This window comes from Mesoplodon bidens (genome assembly GCF_964165515.1).
Source record: "Mesoplodon bidens genome assembly, chromosome: 10".
Classification (NCBI taxonomy): Eukaryota; Metazoa; Chordata; class Mammalia; order Artiodactyla; family Ziphiidae; genus Mesoplodon; species Mesoplodon bidens.
Window position 1 is genome coordinate 97,688,995 of NC_138172.1, and position 25,365 is coordinate 97,714,359.

A 25,365-nucleotide genomic window follows, 5' to 3' on the forward strand; every position below is an offset into this window, starting at 1 on the left:
ATCCGACCTTTTTGCCCTGCTTGCTACTGGCTACATTTTCAGTCCTTGGGCTTTTTAAAAGTACACAAGTTAGTTGGCCAGACTTTCTTTTTTAAAAAAACAAACAAAACTCATAGTCTAACATCTCCTTCTTTAACTTTTCTGATTTATCTAAATCCAACACACATTTTCACACAATCAGACCTAACGGTCTCTAGAGGCTAACTTGGGCCACAACTTGAGAAAACACCTAGAACTACTAATCAAGTGAGGTCACTAGTGAAGTGCAAGTGCTCACATAATCTTCCTGAAAACAGCGCTGCATCAAATACCTTCCTAAATAAAACTCCGGAATGTTTCTAACCCACCCCTTCCACTGCCCAGAGGTACTACCCGTTAGTGTTACTGAATTTATCTTTTCTCTTTCAGAGACGGGGAGGGAAAAACACTGTAAACCTTCTATAGCTGCATTAGCTGTAGTAGTTAACATTCTCTATAATGATACAAGCCTAAAAAGCTGTATTTAAAAAGAAAAATCAAATAACCTTTGAGTGCTGAAAGGCAAAAACTAGGTGAAGACTTCTGGCAAGAAAATATTTTTAAAATCATAAGATCATGAAGATAACAATTAGTGTGCTTTGTGTTGTGTTTGTGTTGCTTTATTTTGTAGAAGTCAACTAGTTTCTAATAGACAGGAATAGATTGATACACACACTTTTAAAAGAAAATTTGGTAACATTCTCATTATTCATATGACTTAAATGGTTGTGCTTCTTTGACTCATTTTCATTTTTATGATACATTTATAATTGTTTCAAATAGGCATTTATTCACTTTAAAAACATTTATTCTACCCTATTAAAAGTTACACTGCAGATAAGCATTAGAAAGACCTTGCTCGCATGAAGTTAAACTAAAAAATTGTTGAATGAAAATGAGTGAAGTAACCCAACTTACCAAACAAACTATTCAGTGTTAATATGAAAGGCTGCAAATTTCACTTTCACCGATTTCAGTCCCATCTGTCCAGTTCATTCCCAAATTACCCATTGGACCGACATACTTCAGACATTGGCACCATATATGAAGCTAAAAATACATTAATTTAGTTATATAGTAAAGTAAATTAATATGTTTTATGTTTATCTCCATTAGTAGCTTCAAAATTCTTATATAGGCAAAGAATGGGATGGCTGTCTGGTTGGGAGTGGAGATGGAGGGTAGGGAGCTCGGGGGAGGGCTTGAAGCATCTGTCATTTAGAAAATTGAGAAAACATGCTACGTAATGCTCTCTATTCTCTGTCGAATAGAAATGATTCATCAGTAAAATTAAGGATAGTAATATATTATAAAAGTGCTCATCTAGCAGTATTCAAAACAGTAGCTCAGGAAGAACCAGGTGAGATGTGTGATGCAATGCTAATTTTCAAAAAAATGGGGGTCAGAGACTTAGATTTACCTAATTTTCTTTATTTTGACACGGTATCTTGGCAAAAGCAATGGGCTTTGCCACACATAGTGTATAATTGTAACACATCATTTTGTCTTCTGCTTTATATCACCTGTCAAATAGCTAATACTTGTCACAGCTCTCTTTTTTCCACACCCCCCCATAGAGTTATCTGTCTTTATCATCAGCCCAGTGTTTTGGGAGACCATGTTGGGCTGATGACTGAATGTTGATTGATTAATTGAGGTGAGACCCCAGAAGGTGCTCAAAATAACATGAGATATCTAAGATTATTTGTAAAACTCCCTAACCATCATAGATGTCAGGTAGCCATTAAAAAGGCTATTTTTTTTTTCACAGCACTGAGGCTGCATTTTGTCTTTCTGTGACTTGTTTTCCTCTTAAAGCCTGCTAATGATGCTGTTTGATTTGACATCTGGATTAAAATGTTAAGGAAAAGGTATGATTTTCCTTTACCTCTTAGAAAAGGCTTTATACAGTGAAGTGTGGAGCAACTAACTGTCCCGATAAATATACTTCAAACAAAAAAGGGTGTGTTAAGGATTTCACTCAGCAGGGAAAGAGTCTGGATGGCTCAGTAACTCACAGTATCGGCTGGTTCCATAGCTTGAAAGAAGGAAAATATAATACAGTCTATCCATGTGACTCAGATTGTCTCTTAGCATTAGCAGTAAAAGAACACATCTTTTGACATTACCATGAATATCCTGAAATACTGTAGATATTTTTAGAACATATAGAAATAGATTAGAATATAGATATATAAGTAGGTAGAATAGGTGGGTATGATTATTGCTTAAAAATTAGAAATAAAATCTGGCCCATGTCTTTTCCAAGAAACCATCAAAAGCTTTCCTTTGTTTTCACATTCAAAAGGATAGCACTTGTACATGCAGAATAGCCAACCTGCTTCCCCTCTGGTCAGTACTTGATAACCAGAGCACATACAAACAAAATCTCCTTTCACTGCTGCTGTTAATTGTGAAAGAGCTTTATTCTTCCCCATGTCCCCAAATTCAGAAGCTGGTACAGTTCCAAGGTGTCCTGAATACAACTATCTGGCCTTGGGTTAAATCTCCAAGGAGTTTGGTATTCACTCACAACTTCACGGGGAAATAGAAGTTGTAATAATCACTACAAATATCTTGTGTCGCAATCATAGCAGCTTTTTTGGTTCCTCACATATCCAATATTGAACCACCGAATGACTTTATTTTCTGATTGTGAAATTGCCTCTTTGTTTTTCTGTATAGCAGATTTCATTTTATTCACTTGAAATTAAGGCAAGTTATTTAATATCTTTTAATGAGACCAGAATATTATAAAAGAAATAATGTGTTTGGGTTTTATGTCCATTTTCTTGGAGAGAAGGCCATAACTTGCAAAATGACTGGCAGCAGGGTAACTAATATAATTATATTCATAATTAAAAATTTGTATTTGTTTAGTCAGATTTCACTTTCCTTAAACTTGGTGAATTTCTGTGTCACCAACAAGTTAATTCACAAATTAAACTTCGTGAATTTATTTTTAAAGTGTTTAAAATCTATTTTCGTGACTTAACAAATCCGATATATTCATGTCATGTCTTTGTTAACCAGGGACCGTTCTGCGCTCGCGAGATACATCTCTGAGCGGTGGCTCACGACACTGTGTTTACACACTTACGTCTCACCAGTTCTTTCCCCAACTCCCCGCAGTTCCCCGCACTTCGTCTGCCCTCGCCATACGCCCATAACCAAGTGTTGTTTTCTGTCTCTTCTTTTCTGTTCCTTTGGGAGAGATCATAAAGTGTTCCTCGCTTGCAACCCCAGTACTGTATGTAGACTTAAGTACATCCTGTACCTTTTTCATCACTGCATTCTCTCTCCCTGGGTCCCACAGGGAACTGAGCCATGACGAATCCCAAGTAACAGACTCTTTACTCAGCATTACTCCTCATGTCCAGAGCTTTGTTATTGAGATGGCTTGTCTGTATCTGACCACTCCCCGATGCATCTCACAGGGGTGAGTGCCCTGCCACGATATGCTGCCCAGGCTCTTGTGCAAAGAGGACTGACTGCCCCCCCCAGTCTGCAGAGAGTTCTGAGCCAAGAGGTGCGCCGGCAGCACCGCCTTACACTGTATCCACACAGCAGGTGACTAAACGCATAGACGCCCTGGAGATACTAGAAGACTATTGAAAATGCATTACAGGCAGACCTCGACTTATTGTACTTCACGGATCCTGCATTTTTACTTATTGAGGGTTTGTAGCAACGCTGCATCGAGCAAGTCTATCCGCACCAGTTTTTCCAACAGTATTTGCTCATTTCGTGTCTCTGTGTCATATTTTGGCAATTCTCACAATATTTCAGACTTTTTCATTATCTGTGATGGTGATGTGTGATCAGTGACCTTTGATATTACTACTATGACTTGCTGAAGGCTCCGATGATGGTTAGCATTTTTTACCATAAACTATTTTATAATTAAGGAATATACATCATGTAGGCATAATGCTGTTGCATACTTCATATACTACAGTATAGCATAAACAACTTTTATGTGCACTGGGAAACCAAACACTTCACATGACTTCCTTTGTTGTGATACTCCCTTTATTGCGGTGGTCTGGAGCTGAACCCACAATGTCTCCAAGGTATGCCTGCATTGAGATGAGTAAGTTTAAACCATTGGTATTTCTCTCTTCAACGTCTAGACCGAAGAAGATGTTTACGGGTCCGTCTCGGTGGTCTTCGCTGAGTCCTGGGTCCCTACGAGTTTGCAGTTCCTGCTATCTCAGTATCCCGCTGCTTTAAACTACAGGGATGCGTCGTCAGAGCTCTTTCAATGTGTCTCTCCTCTCTTCCTAATCCCCAGCACTCTTTTTTTTTTTTAAACATAGATTTTATTTATTTATTTATTTATGGCTGCGTTGGGTCTTTATTGCTGCATGCGGGCTTTCTCTAGTGGCGGCAAGCGGGGGCTACTCTTCGTTGCCGTGTGCGGGCTTCTCATTGCGGTGGCTTCTCTTGTCGCAGAGCACGGGCTCTAGGCACGCGGGCTTCTGTAGTTGTGGCTTGAGGGCTTCAGTAGTTGTGGCTCCTGGGCTCTAGAGCGCAGGCTCAGTAGTTGTGGCGCACGGGCTTAGTTGCTCCGCGGCATGTGGGATCTTCCCGGACCAGGGATCGAACCATGTCCCCTGCAAGTGGCAAGCGGATTCTTAACCACTGCGCCACCAGGGAAGTCCAGTCTCCAACACTCTTTACTTGCCATGTACATATTCACACATAATAATTCTGGTAACTGTCTAAACCTGTCAAAGAAGAATGTTGTCAAAGGAAAAAGAGGTCAGAAGTGGACCCCTGAAGTTTGCAAGCCCATTTCTGGTGTGATACTGGCAAACTCGTTCATTTATATATATATATATATATATATATATATATATATATATATATGATAAATACATTCCACAAATGCTTATTGAGTGCCTAGTGTATGCCAGACACAGGATCTTGACCAGTTTGGGAGAAGGTGAGTGGTCAGGAAAAACCAGGAGACAATTAGGCGTCATCCAGGCAAAAGGAAGAACACCTACCTGCAGGGTGGTGGGGACGGGGAAGGATGGATGGAGAGATACGCATTGGGGGAACTTCAGATAATTAACTATGCCTGGGGCAGAGCGTGCACATAGGCATCTGGAAGGAGAGGAGGCTTAGAAAGGTGAATTTGGGCCAAGTTGGCTAAAGAACTTAATAACAGTTATTTGATTTTTAAAAAAATTCCTCAGATTTTTGCCCCTATGCAGAACAGTATGGAGGTTCCTTAAAAAACTAAAAATACAATTACCATATGACCCAGCAATCCCACTACTGGGCATATACCCAGAGAAAACCATAATTCAAAAAGAGTCAGGCACCCCAATGTTCATTGCAGCTCTATTTACAATAGCCAGGTCATGTAAGCAACCTAAATGCCCATTGACAGATGAATGGATAAAGAAGATGTGGTGCATATATACAATGGAATATTACTCAGTCATAAAAAGGAATGAAATTGGATCATTTGTTGAGACGTGGATGGACCTAGAGACTGTCGTACAGAGTGAAGTCAGAAAAAGAAAAACATCGTATGTTAACACATGTATGTGGAACATAGAAAAATGGTACAGTTGAACTGGTTTACAAGGCAGAAATAGAGACACAGATGTAGAGAAGAAACATATGGACACCAAGGGGGGGAAGCGGCGGTGGGGGGTGGGTGGTGTGATGAGTTGGGCGATTGGGATTGACATGTATACACTGATGTGTATAAAATGGATGACTAATAAGAACCTGCTGTATAAAAAAATTAAATTAAAAAAATTCCTCAGATTTTATGGCAAACGATGCAAATTCTTCCTGTAACATCCAATTGGATGTCAAGGAATCAAGGTTAAAATGCAGGTGTATATGTCTGGGCTATCTTAGTGCAGATCACTAATAGAGTGGACTTCCTTCCCGAGTTCTGTACTGTGTTATTTGCACTGTATTAAAATAATAATAACACTGGTAAAGAAAAAAATGAGGTTGTCACTGAACTTCGCTAGGTTTGGGGCTTTGATTTTTTTGGTATAATTTTAACCTACTAGGGAAAAAAATTCTGTTTTTACTTCTAACAAAATGGTAATCTGACCAGTGTTTTGAGAACAGACAGCTACAAACGCATTAAAGAAAGCCGTAAGTGGGTTTCTTTTGATCAAAGAAAAATCCTTCTCTTAGTGTGGGAATTGGCCACTCTTCACCCAGACACCTCTTGCTGTGGTGTGTGTTAGTGGATGAAGCGGAGGGGAGTAACTGAAGAGTTGAAGGACCCTCTGGTACCCTTCTCTGAAGGCATCTCTGAAAGACCTATAGCAAAATACTGAACAGCTACCGATCTTTTGAAGATGGTTGAATTTTGTTAGCTTAGAGCATGTAATATAAGACTCAAGATTTAACCAAACACTGCCAATTACTATCTGCCAATTACTATTGAGAGTTGCACTGATTACTATTTTTTCCAGCTTTATTGAGATATAATTGACATATAACGTTGTGTACGTTTAAGGTGTATAGTATGATTTGACACATTTATTGCAAAAAAAATTTATCACTGTAGCATTAGCTAACACTATCTCATCACATAATTACCATTTCTTTTTTGGGGTGAAAACATTTAAGATCCACATTTTTTTTTCTTTTTTTGCGGTGCCTGGGCCTCTCACTCTTGTGGCCTCTCCCGTTGCGGAGCACAGGCTCTGGACGCGCAGGCTCAGCGGCCATGGCTCACAGGCCCAGCCGCTCCGTGGCATGTGGGATCCTCCCGGACCGGGGCACAAACCCGTGTCCCCTGCATCGGCAGGCAGACTCTCAACCACTGCGCCACTAGGGAAGCCCTAAGATCCACACTCCTAGCAACTTTCAGGTACTATAAAATACAGTATTGTTAACAATATTCACGATGCTGTGTATTAGATCCTCAGAACTTAATAATCTTATAACCAGAAGTTTGAACCCTTTAATCAGTGTCTCCCAATTTCCCCCACCTCCCAGCCCCTGGCGGCTACCACTCTGCTCTGTTTCTATGATTCAGCTTTTTTATATTCAACATATTTGTCTTTCTCTGCCTATTTCACTTAGGTTAACATCCTCAAGGTTCATCTGAGTTGCTGTAACAGGATTTTCTTTTCTCTCACGGCTGATATTCGTGTGTGTGTGTGTGTGTGTGCGCGCGCGCGCGCGCGTGTTGTTACATCTTTATCTGTTCACCCATTGATGAATGCTTAGATTGTTTCCATATATTGGCCTTTGTAAATAATGCTGCAGTGAACATGGGGGCACAGATTTCTTTGAGATCTTGTTTTCATTTCCTTTGGATATATATCTAGAAGTAGGATTCCAGGATCGTATGGTAGTTCTATTTTGAATTTTTTGAGGACCCTCCATACTCTTTTCCACAGTGGCTGCACCAATTTACATTCCCACCAACAGTGAACAAGGGTTTCCTTCATATCTTTGTCAACACTTTTTTTTTAACTCTTGTCTTGTTGACAACAGCCATTCTAACAGGTGTGAGATGATAATTCATTATGGTTTCACATTTCTTTTTTTTTTTTTTTTTTTTTTTGCGGTATGCGGGCCTCTCACTGTTGTGGCCTCTCCCGTTGCGGAGCACAGGCTCCGGATGCGCAGGCTCAGCGGCCATGGCTCACGGGCCCAGCCGCTCCGCGGCATATGGGATCCTCCCAGACCGGGGCACGAACCCGTATCCCCTGCATCGGCAGGCGGACTCTCAACCACTGCGCCACCAGGGAGGCCCCACATTTCTGATTAGTGATGTTGATCAACTTTTCATATACGTGTTGGCCATGTGTATGTCTTCTTTGGAAAAATGTCTATTCAGTTCCTCTGCCCATTTTTTAATCAGGTTGTTGTTTTTTGGTTTGGTTTTTTTTTGAGTTGTGTGAGTTCTTTTTAATATTTGTTTGTTTATGGCTGCATCCAGTCTTAGTTGTGGCATGTAGGATCTTTCATTGCAGTGCACGGGTTTCTCTCTAGTTGCGGTGCATGGGCTCTGTAGTTGCTGTGGTGCATGGGCTTAGCTGCCTGGTGGCATGTGGGATCTTAGTTCCCTGACCAGGGGTCAAACCCATGTCCCCTGCATTGGAAGGCAGATTCTTAACCTCTGGACCACCAGGGAAGTCCCTGAGTTGTATGAGTTCTTTATATATTTTGGATATTAACCCCTTACCAGATATATGATTTGCAAATACTTTCTCCCTTTCTGTAAGTTGCCTTTTCATTTTGTTGATTGTTTCTTTTGCTGTGCAGAAGCTTTTTAGTTTGATGTAGTCCCACTTATTTTTGCTTTTCTTGCTTGTGCTTTTGGCGTCATATCCAAAAAAATCACTGCTAAGACAAATGTCAAGGAACCCTGTGTTTTCTTTCAGGAATTTTGTGGTTTTGGGTCTTATATTTAAATCTTTATTCCATTTTGAGTTGATTTTTATGATTTGTGTAAGTAAGGGGTCCAACTACACTCTCCTGCATGTGGTTATTCAGTTTTCCCAACACCATTTATTGAAGACGCTGTCTTTTCCCCCACTGAGTATTCTTGGCTCCCTTGTCAGATGTTGGTTGACCATATATCTGAAAGTTTATTTCTGGGTTCTCAATTCTGCTCCATTGGTCTATGTGTCTGTTTCTATGCTGGTATCATACTGTTTTGATTACTATAGCTTTGTAGCTATATTTTTGTTTGAAATCAGGACATGTGATGCCTCTAGTTTTCATCTTCTTTCTCAGGATTGCTGTAGCCATTGAGGATCTTTTGTCATTCTATACAAATTGTAGGATTTTTTTCTACTTCTGTGAAAAAAATGTCATTGGAATTTTGATATGGATTGCATTGGATCTGTAAATGGCTTTGGGGGAAGCATGAACGTTTTAACAATATTAATTTTTATCCATGAACATGGGGTATCTTTATTTGTGTCTTCAGTTCTTCTCATCAAAGTCTTGTGGTTTTCAGTGTACAGATCTTTCATCTCTTTTGTTAAATTTATTCATAAGTTATTGTTTTTGATGCTAAAATGAATGGAATTATTTTATTTCTTTTCTAGATGTTTAGATGTTAGTGTAGAGAAAGGCAGCTGTTTTCCATATGTTGATTTTTCTATTCTGCAACTTTACTGAATTCATCAGTTAGTTCTAGAATTTTTTGGTAGATCTTTAGGATTTTCTATATATAAGATCAGAGCATCTGAAAACAAAGACTTCTTCCTTTTCAATTTGGATGCCTTTTTATTTCCTTTTTTTTTTTTTTGCCTTACTGCTCTGGCTAGGACTTCCAGTACTATGCTCAATAAGAGTGGTGAGTGTGGGCACCCTTGTCTTGTTCCTGATTTTAGAGGAAAAGCTTTCAACCCTTCATCATTGAGTATGATGTTGGCTGTGGGTTTGTCATATATAGCCTTTAAATTATGTTGAGGTATGTTTTTTCTATACCCAATTTGTTGAGTGTTTTTATTATAAAAGTATGTTGTATTTTGTCACATGCTTTTTGTGCATCTATTGGGATGGTTATATGATTTTTATCTTTCATTCTAATATTAATGTGTACCAAATTTATTGACTTGCATGTGTTGAATCATCCTTGCATCTCAGGGACAACTCCCACTTGATCGTGATGTATGATTATTTTAATGTGCTGTTGTGTTCAGTTTGCTAACATTTTATAGAGAATTTTTACATCTATATTCATCAAGGGTATTGGTCTGTGATCTTCTTTTAGTGTCTTTATCTGGCTTTGGTATCAGGACAATGCTGGCCTCATAAAATGAGTTTGGAAGTATTCTCTTCATTTTTTGGAAAACTTTGAGAGCAATTGGCATTAATTATTCTCTAAATGTTTGGTAGTATTTCACCAGATGGTGAAACCATCTGGTCCTGGGCTTCTCTGTATTTGGGGGGTTTTGATTACTGATTCAAGCTCTTCACTCATAACTAGTCTGTTCAGATTTCTGTTATTCAGTATTGGTTGTTTCTAGGAATGTGTCCATTTCTTTTAGGTTATTCAGTTTCTTGGTGTAAATTGTTCATAGTAGTCTTTCATGATCCTTTGTATTTCTGTGATAGCAGTTGTAATGTCTGTCTTTCATTTCTGATTTTGAGTTCTCTTTTTTTTTTCCCCTGAGTTAGCCTAGCTAAAGGTTTGTCAATTTTATCTTTTCAAAAACTGGCCTTGGGCTGATTACAGTAATCACTAATCTGTTTGTATCAATACAAAATAATAAAATACATATTTGATGAAAATTTAAGTTACTTCTCATGTACTTAGGCAAGAATTTCACAGAGTAACATTTCTAGTCATTTAATGTCATGATATCATCTATTTCATCTTTTATTTCAGATGAATAGGAAGAGACCAACCTATTAAGAATTGTGATTGTTTTTTTGTTTGTTTGTTTAGACTTACGGAGGAACTTGTACAACTTTCCTCTGTAATCATTCCGTTAACGTTTCCCTTAGGTTCTAATTGTAATATTTTAATTACACAACTAATAGACTGTTAATGATTCCTTATTAAAAACTAAGACATAAGACATATACAGGGTAAAGACAGTCTCTCCTGGCCTTCTCCCACTACCCTTGTCATTCTCCTTTCCTCCCCAGAGATAATCATTCTTAAGTTTGTGTGCCCTTCCAAAATTTTTCCTATATTTACATTATATATACTTGTACCTATACATGCATAGGCAGATTGATGTTTGTTAAAGTTTTTATCTAAACCAAATCAGATAATGTGAAGCTCATACTTTACATTAGATGATTTCAAGCCATGATTTTTTTTTCTTGTAAAAAGTCATTCTTTAAGGCTTATAGAAAGGCATTCTTCAAGGCTATTTTTTTTCTTTCTTTTACCCAGTGTCTTAGCTCAAGCTGTCATAACGAAATAGCATAGACTGGGTGGCTTCAACAGTAGAAATTTATTTTCTCAGTTCTATCACCTGAAGTTGGAAGTCAGATGCCAGTGTGGCTGGTTTCTGGTAAAGGCCCTCTTCCTGGCTTGCAGATAGCCGCCTTCTCCTTGTGCCTTCCCAGGGCTGGGGGAGAGAAAGAAGAAATTCTCTGGGGTCCCTTTCTCATAGGGGCACTAATCCTATCATAAAGACCCACCCTCATGAGGTCATCAAAATCTAATTATCTCCCAAAGGCCCTGTCGACAAATACCATCACATTGGGGGTAAAGCCTTTAACATATAAATATGAGAGACACAAACATTCAGTCCATAACACCCAGGCTATGCCACTTCTTTTAATTAGTAATGTGAATAAAGGTGCCGACTTTTTTTTTTTAAACATCCTTATTGGTAGGTGCCGACATTTTAAAAATGACTAAACCAAAGGGAAAATAAATATTTAGGAGTTTAGATAATCTTATCAGAGTACAAAGGTGGGGATGAAAATGAAGGTAAATTCAAAAGGGATAAATGTCTAAAATTCCATTAAGTTAAAAAAAAAATTGTATGAGTATAGGATGGGTAAAGCTTGAATTTGACAGCAATTAACATGAGAAGTATCTGGTGATGTTGACAGTGACTGACTGATGTGATGTGTGAATGCAGTTTTCTGATACTTTAATAGAAATATAATATCCTGATCAAGAGAGATCATTAGTCTCTCTGCATTCTTCCCTTAGTAGGCTACTTTCAGAATACTGTATTCAGATATAGCAAATATAAGGAAAAATACAACCAAACCAGTGATTGTTTCTGATTGTGCAATGCTGATACTGTCTAATGGGTTTGTGGAGACAGTTAATTACTAAAGTGCCTGTGAAGTGCATGGTGACATAACTAGTATACAGCAAGTTTGAATTTCATAGAGTAGAATATGCAATAAAATACTTGGTACCTTTGTAGAAAGCAAGCAAGAACTTGTTTTTTTTATGATAAGGTATTAATTTTTTTATGTGCCTTTGATTATAATTGAAACAAATTTCAAGAGACAGTGGTCTAAATCATTCCAAACCAAGCATGGTCGCATGCACACCTGAGAGCTTGGTAGGAATGCAGACTCTCAGGCCCCATCCTAGGCCAGCTGAATGAAAACCAGCACTTTCACAAGATCCCCAGGTGATCCACAGGATCATTAGAGCTTAAGAACATGGAAATTTTCAGTTGTGTTCAATGAAAGCTTTAAAAAGTTATGAAAATGTCTCCAGACTTCTTTTTATACCCTTTTAAAGAGTGATGCAATACTTCAGGTAGAGTGAAAATGAAGGATGATATAATAGTGATGGCTTATGTGGCTGTTGCATTGTCCTTCTAGGCAATTCTATCATTCTTAACATTTTCATATTTTTTAGCACAGATTTAAATGATTGCCTATTTGTGAGATAATTCCTAGGATGATTAAATAGCAAATGTTTTAAGATACAGAAAAAATAAGATCACTAAGATCCCACAATGCACCTTAGATTTATAGGAGTCCATTGAACTCGTATTTTAATTGCAAAATAGAATGAGTTTTATTCTACTTTAAAAATATACAAATTTTTTGGTTTTTGGAAGAAAGAATCTTCTGGGGAAAAAAAACCTCAAAGAATAAAATTCGGTCCAGTAGACCCTGATGATATACCAAGTGTTAAGGATCTTTCAAAATATACTGGAAACCAGATTGTATATACAAAAATGTAGCTAAGAATGCGAAGTGATATGAAATAAGTATCAGGTGAGTACTGTGAAGGTTTAGAAGAATGAGAGTTTTGTCAACACATTCATTAAGCATTAAGTGCCCATGAGGTGCCAGACCTTGTTCTTGGAATTGGGATAAAATGGCCTACTGGAGCTTATGTTTTGGTGGAGGGCCCAGACAGTGACCAGCCAGTGAAGGTTTGTCTAATGCTAAGTGTTATAAAGAAAACACAGAGCCGGGGAGGGGATGGAGACAGATCAGGACGCCACAGAGCAGGGGCTTTCCTCGTGTTCAGTAATTAGGGGAGCATGGAAGGAGTCGCCATTCGACCGGACACTGAATGAAATGAGAAAGAGCCGTGTGGGGTGAAATGGCCCATAAACAAAACTGCAGCAAGATTTTCTGCTCTAAAGACCTTTCATCTCCTTAATTGAGTGAAACTGCCTACAGCCTCAGGGTTATTACCCAGGATGCAAATACCATCAACCCCTGCTTTCTTCATCAGCTTGGTGTCCTGAAATATGTCCCAGCACAAGAAGCAGCGTGAGCTCCACAAAGAGCCCTTCGGTCCCAGCTCAGACACCTGTCCCCCCAGTGGTGTGAAAACACTGATCAGTCGTTACCAACTTAGTTCAAGTTAAACACAACAGATCCACTCTTTTTTTGAATATATATTTTATTTATTTATTTATTTTGGCTGCGTTGGGTCTTGGTTGCTGCACGTGGGCTTTCTCTAGTCGCGGCAAGCGGGGGCTACTCTTCGTTGCGGTGCGCAGGCTTCTCATTGCGGTGGCTTCTCTTGTTGCGGAGCACGGACTCTAGGCGCGCGGGCTTCAGTAGTTGTGGCTCGCGGGCTCTAGAGCACAGGCTCGGTAGTTGTGGTGCATGGGCTTCATGGATCCGCGGCATGTGGGATCTTCCCGGACCAGGGCTCGAACCCGTGTCCCCTGCATTGGCAGGCGGAGTGGAGTCTTAACTACTGCGCCACCAGGGAAGTCCCCAGGTCCACTTTTGAGCTCAGTCTGTTTTCACCTCTGCAAATTGGGGGAAATACCTAACTTGCATGGCTGTTGTGAAAATTTTAGCTAATATACATCAAATACCTGGCATATATTAAGTGTTTGAAAAACAGGAGCTATTATATACTGTTACTCACCATTGTGGTTATTAGTTCATTTATATCTCCCTTAATATGTGGCAATCAAATTACAAATGTTCCCCCACAGATTCTTTGTCATCTGACTTAGTTTCAGTCTCATTATTTGTTCTATGGAGTAACTTTTATAACGGTTTAGAGTTCCCATAAGCGAATTAGAGTTCCCTACCTCGGGCCTCGCCTCACCTACCATAGGCAGCTGCTCCCTCCAGGGTATGGTAGTGGAAGGTAGGTATTGAGTGGGTGGGCCTCTCCAGGGCAGTTTGGGGGGATCAGTGTGAAATGTGCGTGAATGACACTGTGGGAGCTCAGCTGCATGAAAGGCAAAGATTTTATCACGTCTGCTTTTAGCTGTCCTCCAAACCTCCCAGAATCGTTCACAAATGGAACATGTTTCCATTCTTCAAACACATGGGCAACTGGCTGGGAGCAATCCCTCAGGGACCTGCAGAAGGGGTTTCAGTGTGTAACAGCCATCCCGAGCCTGGGGAACAGGAGAGAGGCCTCGCTGTGGGACGGGGCTGTAGTCTGTCCCTCGCCCCTGAGATTTTCAGTCACGTCTGGTTAACCTGAGATGTCAGATCCCATTTCCTGACCTGCTGTCATCGAACACTTCAGATTTAGTTTTCTCTGAAATATTAAAAAAAAAAAAAGATTTGGATACTGTGTCTTCTTCCAACTTAACAGTCTGTTTCATAATCTTAATGGCTTTTGCTCATTTTAAAAAGCAGTGAGGAAGGGGGTTGGTCATGGAAAAATAGGTAACTATTATGACTGAATAAGTTTCCTTAAAATGTTGTGTAAAACTACATCAACAGGGCTTCCCTGGTGGCGCAGTGGTTGAGAGTCCGCCTGCCAACGCAGGGGACACCGGTTCGTGCCCCGGTCCGGGAGGATCCCACATGGCGTGGAGTGGCTGGGCCCGTGAGCCACGGCCGCTGAGCCTGCGCGTCCGGAGCCTGTGCTCCGCAATGGGAGAGGCCACAACAGTGAGAGGCCCGCGTACCGCAAAAAAAAAAAAAAAAAAAACTACATCAACAAAATAGGACCAACCCAAGAGCTAGAATCATTGGATTTTTGTACAACATAATGCCCGTGATAAATACTAAAAACCATAACTGCCTAAAACAACACTGAAGGAATGTGAAGAAGGAATTGAGTGAAGGAGGGAGGAAAGAGGAAGAAGGGGAGGAGAGGGAGGGAAGGTGAGAAGAGGAACAAGGACCATGAAGAAGGAAGGGAAGAGAGAAGCCCGGCATCTGGTTCAGAGACCAGAGGACGCACGGGCAGGGCTCTGGTGGCAGGCTTATTTCTGCCTTGCTTCCTGGCTCGGCTTCTGTAGAACGGCCCTGAGTCATGGTGATAGCGATTCTCATCCGATTGCAAGACAGCCTTTGCAGAGGAACGTCTGAGCCGTCAGGGTGTTCCGGCTGAGGCAGTCCCCGCAGCAATCAGAGTTCACACCTTCAAGAACAGACCAGGAAGTGGCCTCCTGTTTGAGATGCCCCTGATTTATGTTGAGTCTCAGTCATCACCATGGTGGCCAAAAATTAGGTGTGCCCCTCACGGCTCTCCTGTGTCCCAGGTACTCTCAGAAAATGGTAGCAGAGGCAGGAGTCCATGGTGATCCAGTCCACCTGTGCTGAGAGATGCATGTCACATGGCCGGAAGACTATCTCACCTTTCCAGAAGAAGCCCAGTGGGTCTGCCTCTGATGGGTCCCCGCCACCTCCAAGTGGTGTTCCTTCTGGCAGTAGAACAAGGGGCAGACGCAGGACATCACTGGGTGGTACACAGCACTGCTCCTGGAGTGGGATACGCAGGGTGTGGGAGGTGATGATGGCAGCTGCAGTGGACGTGAGGAGGTGGGTGGAGGTTAGCTTGCTCTGGGCTAGGGCTCCTTGATCAGAAAGATACATTTCTTTTTTTTTTCTAATTTATTTATTTTTGGCTGCGTTGGGTCTTTATTGCTGTACGCTGGCTTTCTCTAGTTGTGGCGAGCAGGGGCTACTCTTCGTTGCGGTGCACGGGCTCTAGGCGCGTGGGGCTTCAGTAGTTGTGGCTCGCGGGCTCAGTAGTTGTGGCTCGCGGGCCCTAGAGCGCAGGCTCAGTAGCTGTGGTGCACGGGCTTAGTTGCTCCGCGGCATGTGGGATCTTCCCAGACCAGGGCTCGAACCCGTGTCCCCTGCACTGGCAGGCACATTGTTAACCACTGCACCACCAGGGAAGCCCAGAAAGATACATTTCTGATGCTCTTTATTCCTTTACGTAAATGCTACTTTCCGTATGGAACCATTTCCCTCTAGATCGTTCCTTAAAGAACATCTTGAGCATACCTTGCGGTGCAGTTCTGATGCTACAGATTCTCTCACTTACGTGTGTATGAAAATGTCCTTATTTCAACCTCATGTTTGAAGGATATTCTGCTCCTCTCCTCTGCAGTCCCCAGGCAACCACTGATTTTCTATCACATAGATAACTTTTTACGTGAAAGTCCAGAAAATAAATGGAAACACAGAGTGTGTATTCTTTTTTTTTTGGTCTAGTTTTAATGCAACATCATAATTTTGAGGTTCATCCATGTTGTGTGTGCATCAGTAGCTCATTCCTTTATGTTGCTGAGTAGTGTTTCATTGTGTGGTTATATCACAGTTTGTTTACCCATTCACCTGCCCTGAGTATTTGTATATGAGTCTCTGCACGGATACGTGCTTTATTTTCTTTGGGGTGGCCTAGAAGTGGCATGCTGGATCATATGGTAGGTGAATGTTTGTTTTTACCAAACTGCTAAACCGTTTTCCAGTGTGGTTGTACCATCTTACATTCTCATCATCTGTGGTCGGCAGTCAGGGATACACCTTTAAATAAGGCCCTACCTGCTCCCAACCTTCCCGTGCTTCAGCTGTTGCTATACACAGGCACAAATTGAATTCAAAGTCATGGAACGTGGGCTTTATTACACAGGCAAGGAGAAATCGCTAAAGTTGTTTTGGATGTGAGCTCAGACAGTCATTCTTTGGCAGAGAATCCTGTGGCCTGGGGAGCTTGGAACACAGTCCGGAGGAGGAAGCTATGGCCACGGACAGGCGATTCCCTGGCTGAGAGGATTCTTTTCCTGTGTGGAGGGGAATAGCCAAAGGATGACCAGAGTGGTGCCCTCTAAAGTGTGGGGTGCAGGGCGGCAGCCGTCCTGCCCAGGTCTAAGGGCGGAACTATTCCCCTCTCCTGATGCAAGCTCTCACCATCTTTAAAAACCCACCTTAGGTCCTCACTCGCGTGGGATCTTCCGTCACTGGGGCCGCTCTGTGTATCTGCTCCTCCTCAGCTGTTGGGTGTCTGCCCTTCTCCGTGTCTCACTTACCAGTTTGTCTGTAAGCTCTTGAGGCAGGAGCTCTGTCCCAGTTTTCTTCGTCTGTCTGAAAAGTATTATGTACATAATATAACAGCTGTTCAGAAATGTGGGTTGAATGAATGACGTGCTGCTGGTAGTTGGTTTTTCTCCGCTCCTAGGGGTCACCTGAGAGAGTGTCCAGCACGCTTCAGCGTTTACCGTACACAGGACCCAGTGTACAGCCGGGAGCTCGTTACCCACACTCTGCTCTCATCCTTCCCTAACAGTTCGTCCTTAGTTGGCTGACGCTACCCCACCTCTGTACTTTCTCTTACCTTATACTGACCCAGGGTGAACTCTGATTTGTTCTGATGTCCTCTCATTGTCTTTTTAGACTACATCCTCACTAACTGTATTACATAACCCAGAACCAAAGAGGTGATTGTTTTCAGGTTTCTGACCTTCCCAGCCTTGGCTTTGTTTCTGTCAGATGGGTCACTAGAGACCCTGGCCGTAAGCATTTCCCAAGTGAGTCATGTCTCCGTACATTTGCTGATCCTTCCCTCCTTCTCCATCTAGACGACGTCCTGGAGTCTTTCAAAACTCAGCAAAGCAGCAGCTCTTCCTGGAGGGCTTCTCTTTTTATGAGAGATTTGCATGAAATCTCCTGTCTTTTGTTTCAGGTGTACAGTATAATGATTTGGTATTTGTATGTGTTGCAATATGAGCACCGCAATAAGTCTAGTTAGTATCCATCACCTCACAGTTACAATTTGTTTCTTGTGATGAGAACTTTTAAGATCTACTCTCTTAGCAACTTTCAAATATGCAATACAGTGTTATCTATAGTCACCATGCTGCACATTGCATCCCCCTGACTTAACGTTTTTTATAAATGAATTTGTATCTTTTGACCCCCTTCACCCGTTTCTCCTATCCCCCAGCCCCTACCTCTGGCAACCACCAATCTGTTCTCTGTATCTATGAGTTTGGTTTTTTTGTTTTGTTTCTTTTAAAGTCTATACATAAGTGAGATCATACAGTATTTGTTTTTCTCTTACTTATTTATTCACTTAGCGTAATGCCCTCAAGGTCCATCCGCGTTGTCACAAATAGGATTTCCTTCTTTTTATGGCTGAATAATACTTCCTTTCTCTCCCTTCTTACAGCACGTCCCCGTAAACCCCTCTCATCCTCCTTAAAAAAACTGGTCCGTAATTACTGATTACTTGCTTGTTACCCTATCTGAAGATAAGGACCATGCCTCATTTGACTTCATGTTTCAGAATTTAACGTGGTGCTGGTACATAGTAATGTCCAGACAATCAGTTAACGAATCAGTCAATTAATGACTGAAAGAATTCATTTGTATTCATCTTTCATTCTCTTATTTTCTCTTCATGTCTTCCCCTCTTAACTTTTCTTTTGTTTCTGTTTTTCTGCACTGTGACTAAATTTCTGCAAGATCATAGAAATAATACGAGCTTTGTGAGCTTTCGAGTTTTCTTAGCTCGACAGATGTTGGAAGATGGATTTTGAACCCTAGCAAACAAATTGGAAAAGTTTAAATGTTGTGGGTAGATGTGGCAGTGAAGATTTTATTGGCGTCTGTCGTGAGGGTGGGAACATCAGTGAGGTGAACATTCTTTGCTCAGGAATGAGAGGCCTCCGGACAGACCTGCCCTATTCTGACGGTAACACAAATAAAATTCCGTCACACTGAGGTGTTAGATAGTTGACCTTTCTCCAATCTGGAGGCCTCCCAAGATGTCCATTATGGAAACCAAAGGTAAAGACACTGTTTAAAACCTTCCAAACTTGGTTTAGCCCAGATACTTTTCATAGAGATATGACGAAATAATAGAGGTCCTAATACGCTGGTCAGCAAGTCATGGGTGCTAATAAATGCTAGGCTTTCATCGTTATCCTCCTTCCCGAGCTTCCTAAGGTTCCCAGAGACCTAAGTTTCCTTGACATTTCTCTCCGGATCAATGACATGAATAAGGGACAGATACAAACTGTACGCGCCCATCACCAACGTGCACATCTTCTTCACAGATGGCAGGAACTTAATTCCCCTCTTCTGCACCTACGTTTTCTTTGAGAATAAGATGCTTTTGACTGCACTCCAGCTATGGATTAGGGAGAATGTTCTGTACAGACTTCCTGAGGGCCATCCAGGAAACTCACACGTAGTCAGGGACGGGTCCACTCGCCCAAAATCCTCCTCACGGATCCCTTTCCTAAGAGCGCTGTGCAGTGACCCATCTTTTCCTGCCTTTGCCTGAGGGAGGTGCTCTAGACCTTAGCAGCAGGGCTAGGGAGCACCTGAGCAGGTATTTTGAGGGATACGATGTCAGAGCAGCGTGGAGGGGAGCCAGGTCAAGAGCCGGCAGCCGGCTTATCAGCATTAAGGTTCTCAGCAGAAACTCTCCAATCCCATCCTGAATCCAGTTAAAGTGGCGGTAGTTAATCTGGGATACCCTAGTGATGCTCTCTACTGTAATGTTAAATAGATGCTAATGTACTGAAAATGTTTTGAAAACAAACAAAACATAAAGGTAATGGGAAAAATAGCTATAGTGCTTAATTTCCTTGCTTGAAAAACGTCGTCTTTATGGCTTTACATTCAGCTTTGTGAAATACAGTTCAGCTGAATTTTCATTTAATAATTATGTAATGCAGATGTAGACGTCCCCTATTGCTTGCACACAACCCCTGTTAATTGCAGCAATAGAAGTTGCTTCTGGAAAAGCTTATGCCTCTAAAAGCGTTGTCCAGGGAAATGGGATGGTCAGTAACCCTTCAGTGTCTAAAGGTACCAAACCTGTCTTCCAGGACTCCTCTTGCCTAAGGAAATGAAAGAGGCATTGTTTCCTTCCAAATCCTTACAGGCTTGTGAAGGTGAGGCTGCATTCACTGGCCCGCTTTCCTTAAGTCTCCGCAGTCAAAAGTCCTCAAGGCCAGGACCCTTGGAGAGTCTGTCAACCTCATGTTGTTGGCAGTGGTTCATTTTGAGAGATTCCAAAACACCCACTTAAATCATTTTTTCTTTGTCTTTTCAGGAGCATCTAAAGGCCTTTGATGATGAAACCAATGCCTTTTTGGACAATATGTTTGGACCTCGGGGTGAGTGAGCTGCTTTTGAGAACTTAAAATGGAAGGAACACGGTTTAGTTAGAGAAGAGGATGGTGTCCTTTCTGGTGTGTTGAGAATGTACTTGGCGTGGAGGGACTTGCCCGCCCTCGCCGTCGATGTCCTCCTCCCAGACATGCAGAGGCGCCCCTGCCCCCTGCTCAGCCTCTCCCGGGATTCAGGCTCCGGGAGCGGGTACAGGGTGCGGTGCACTCCTGGCCGCTGGCCACCACGGTGGCGGTACCTTTCCTTCCAGGGCTGCTGCGTCCTCTCCGCCCCGCCGCCCACCCTCCTCCCACTGCCTCACGTGCGCAGTCACACGCAGCCCTTCTGCCCTTACCTGTCCTGGTCAACTCCCTCTAAAGCTGTGTGGGCTTCATCTGCCCAGGGCCACGAGGTCGGGCTCCGCAGCTCAGCCGTCTGAGTGTCCCGATGCTTCCTCCATCAGTGGTCACTCAGACCACTGCAGGGCGTCCCGATGCATCTGCCCCTTTCTCATCATCTGTTAAGTGTCAGCTGCAATAATACTTTAGAAGCCTAAATCATAGAATGCGGTACTCCAGCTTAACACTCACCAGCATCTTCCCGCGTCCTCAGGATGAAAACCCAGTTCCTCATTGTGGACCACGCAGTCCTGTACCTGTGCAGCCGCAGCTGCCTCTCCGACACCAGTGCTGCTCTAGACATCTCTTACTTCCTTGACAGTAAAAGTCGTTCATTTGCTGTTCCTCCCGCCAAGTCCTCCCCCTCCCCAGTGTAGTCAGCTCCTCCTTATACGTCAGGTGCTGGCTTGGACGTTACCTTCTCCGGTAGGCTTTCCCTGGCCAGGATGGCAGAGATTTGCCCTCGAGAGTGGCAAATCGAAAGCCTCCCATTATGCTGTATTTCAGCCTCTGTTTATTTCCTTCCTACGCTTTATTAATAGCTCTTTCTCCCACGAGGGCAGGATCCGTGACTGTTATCTCCAGGGTGTATTACAGTTCTGGGAACCTGTGAGACACTATATTCTGCAAATAAATGAATAAATTTTCCACAGCATGTTTTGTTTCCCTTGAGCCTTGCTGGTTCACAAAGCTGGAAAATCTACATGTTCTGTCCTCAGCGTTATTGGGTGGATGGGGGAGGGAAATGAGGTTTTCCTGTTTCTCAAGATCTTTAAACAGAATCACATCGAGATGCTTTAGACCACTCTCCAGTTTCCATCCAGGCTCCGTAAATTATCCTGTGTGAATGACTGTTTATATAGTGGTAGTGAAATGATACTGATTGTACAGAGCTTTAACATATGTATATTTTTTCACATTGCCTTTGGTTTTCGTTTTGTTTTGTTTTCCATTTTATCCTTGTGATGATCCTACAAGCAGGGTGGGACCTGTAGCTCGTAACCTGCTTTATTTGATGTGTTCTCTGCTGTACCGCTGTAGCAGGTAGCATGATGCTCTAACAGGCATGCGGGGCTTCTGGGTGACCAGCTTTCTACGTGACATTTGCACTAGAGCCATCAGTGTCTCTGAGCCAAGGTCACACTGAACTTTGCCATTGGTAAGGTCACTGTGACCTGGGGTTATTTATTATTACTGTGGACGAGGATTCATTAAGGCTAGGATTGCAGTTGTGTGCTCAGCGGTGGTCATTTTTGTGGGAGTTTCCTTTGTAGCAAGGAGGTTGTGAGATTGACAGTTGACAACTGGATCAGGTGACCTCCACAGTGACAGGGAGTCTAGCCTCCAGGCCATCAAGTGCCCACTTCCCCTTTGAGGGGTGGCCCAAACTTAAACTGTCTGGCAGGCCCCCTGCTAAACCCACAGGTGTCCCCAAGCCTTTTCTGACTTTACCTACGCCACGTTGGTACCATCAAGGGAGACGGTTCTAGGTAAATACGTGACCCAGATGCAGAGCTAACATCTCAAGCCCCAAAGATAATAAATGATGTAAGTATCTGCTCCCATCTTTTGGTTGGAACAGTTATGGTCTTCCCCAACAACGGCAGCAAACATCCACGGGGCTGGGACAAAAGAACAGGCCAGCCTGAGGCGCTGTATTAGCTAAAGCGCTTGACTCGGTGTGTCGATGGATACGCATTTAACGACTGTTCCCGTCAACTCTGCACTAAGTGGCGATAAGTTACGAGAGAGACGGAGTAGAAACCTAAGACGTCGTCGGGTCTCACGGAGCGGGCACTGGGGCTGGGAGGCAGAACCGTCACCTCTGAGGCAGTCGGAAAGCAAGGAAGGAAACCACGTGTGCTCGTTTCTGGGGCTGTCGTAGAAGAATCCCACAGACTGTACGGCTGGAAACAACAGCAGTTTACTCTCCCACGGCTCTGAAGTCAGGGTGTCGGCAGGGCCCTGCTCCCTCCGCGCTTCAGGGAAGCCTGTTCATGCCTCGGCCCTCGCTGCTTTCTGCTGTTGCCTTGTAGCTGCGTGGCTCCGTCTCTGCCCCTGTCTCCATGTGGCCTTCTCCTCCTTGAGAGCCAGTCTGCCCTCCTTGTCAGGACGGACACTGGTCGCTGAGCAGCGCCCACCCTCATCCAGTACGACCTCATCTTGACCGGTTGACGTCTGCAGAGACCCTATTCCCAAATAAGGTTATACTCACAGGTACCAGGAGTTAGGCCTTGAACACATCTGTCCGGGGGACACAGTTCAACCATAATACCATCAACAAGAGGCTGGGTAGCAGTTCAGTTCACGTTATTTAACTTCTTTTACCCAGTTTTTCTCAATCATAACGTGGAGACAGTGCCACCTGTGTGATGGGTTTATCTCACCTCGCCTGTGGGGATGGCATCACGGGGGTCGGCAGCTGTCCAGACTCAGCAAATTGTACACGGTAAATATGTGCAGGACTTTATCAACTACACCTCCATAAAGCTGTTAAAAATAATATCACCTATATCATTAGCTTGTTTTGAGAATTTTAAAGAAGTTAATACAAGTTAATACAAGGCTTTAGGACTGTGTGTGGCACAAAATCAGTGCTCCGTAAATGTTAATTATAATAACAGTATTATAGCCATGATAACATGTAAACTGTAAAATAACTATTTTGTCATGCAGATGAGCTGTAGTTATGGACGAGCAGTGGGAAACGGCTTCCTTCAGAGGCCAGGACCTTGATCTGGGGCTTGAAGGACACGTAGGCGTTAGGCCACGTGGCACGTAGGATGTGGAGGTGGACGTTAGGAAGTGGCACAGCGCATGAAATTTATGACGGATAATTGTGAGCCCGTTGTGCAAAAGGTAATACCTGTTAGTTGCGTGAACGCTCCTCTCTTACCTTTTTATGTCTGTCAGAATAAGGAGACGTCTTTACAGGATAAGCGGTGGGACAGAGCCTGAGAAGGCCCTTGGCTCACAGAAATGGCGCAGCTCTGTAGGGCGGGGGGTGTAGAGAAGCTGGGGTAGACGGGGTGGCAGGGAGCAGAGAGGGGACCTGGGACCGCGGGGACCAGAGGGATCAGGAAAAGGGAGAAACCAGTTCCTGCAGCTCTATTTACAGAGATCCAAAACAGCATGCGGTTTTCATAATTCTGGGCCAAATCATTTTCTCTGTTTAAGCAACAGAAAGGAGCAGAGAACAGAACTCGTTTTGCGCCTACAGTCATTTTCTAATTATTATATCATAGATCTGCGCTGGGTGTTTTATTCAGGTTCTAAAATTTTAAAGCCTAAATAAACAGAGGGACACCTCTGTCCAGGTTCTTGCCTCCTGGCTGTCTGTACTTCTGGTCCACGATCAGGTTTGGGTCCTCGGGTTGATTTTCTGCTCTCGCCTCTGAATCCTCAGCTCCAAGGCTCCGCCTTTGCCGTCTGCAGCTTCTCCTGCTTGCCCTTCTGTAATCCCACGGCTCTATTTGGATCCGCTGAACGCCCAACCATTCCTGGCTTATGCACAGCGATCCTAAGCAAATTCCAGGGAGTGTGGGTCCCAGGCACTAGGACACACTGCCGTTGTGTCTGCTCTCCTGCCGGCCCAAAGCTTCTCCACGGGAGGCAGCGGAAAGGTAGAACGGGCGGGAGGCGGGCGTGAATCCCCAGCCACCGGAGCGCCTTCTGCAAGTGCTGACGCTTTCGGAGCTGCTTTTACATCCAGAAGATGGCATAATACTTCATATTTATTGAGTTAGAGTAACGACGGTAACTGTTCCAAAGTTAGACACTCAAGAACTGTGACTTCCCACCTTTCTTACTTGTCCCTGTCGCTCAGCGTCCAACTTAAGCCCTGTTTGCTCCACGGACCCCTCCTTAACTATTCCAGCCCCCACTGGTTTCTTCTTCTGAACTATAACCCAGACCCAGCTTGCTTACACCGTGGCCTGCAGTTCCCTGTCGAACTTGGGTGAGCACATACAGCACACGTGACGGTGTCTCCCAGCGGAGCGCGCGGGGTGCCCTCGGGATTCTCACTGTGTGTTTCTTTGCAGATTCTCGAGTCAGAGGGTGGTTCCTGTTGGACTCCTACCTTCCTACCTTTTCTCTCACTGTCTTATACCTGCTTTGCATATGGCTGGGCAACAAATACATGAGGAACAGACCTGCTCTTTCTCTGAGGGGCATCCTCACCTTGTACAATCTTGGAATCACACTTCTCTCCGCATACATGCTGGCAGAGGTAAGTGTTTGTGTAGCTGAAGCTGGAGAACAGTGACCGAGTGATTTTTAGAAGCAATTACATCTGGCATTCTAGAACTATCCACGGTTGCTATCAATACTGTTCTTTAACATCTCAAGAACCTGTTCCAGTATCTGATGTTATTCCTTCCAAAAGTCCTAGAAGTCTTTGTTTCTAACTTGAATTTTTTATCCCAATTTAGACCTATTTCTTTAGTCCTTAGTCTTTCATTGTAATTTAAAATCACAGTTTAGGTCTGAATGGGCCTTTAAAGATCATATATAGTTTTCTTCTTTTATAGATTATGATACAGAGGCTTAGAAAAGTTAACCTGATTTTTGCCTGAGAATAGACAGCTACTGAGTAACTGTTTTTTAAGTTAAATATCAAATGCAGTTAGTTTGACCGAAATGCAAATATACGTTCCCTTAAAGGATACTCCTCCCATCTTTGGGTCACTGTGTATCCTCAGGACTG

The 25,365-nt window shown here is 43.0% G+C and overlaps 1 protein-coding gene across 1 annotated transcript in view; it reads left to right on the top strand.

Annotated features, from left to right (window-relative positions):
* ELOVL2 (ELOVL fatty acid elongase 2) overlaps nt 1-25,365 on the top strand; it is a 64,195-nt gene that overhangs the window by 17,928 nt on the left and 20,902 nt on the right. The window contains exons 2-3 of the mRNA XM_081245742.1: nt 20,204-20,267; nt 24,701-24,888. Coding sequence (XP_081101868.1) covers nt 20,204-20,267; nt 24,701-24,888 — 252 coding nt within the window. The remainder of the gene's footprint in view (nt 1-20,203; nt 20,268-24,700; nt 24,889-25,365) is intronic.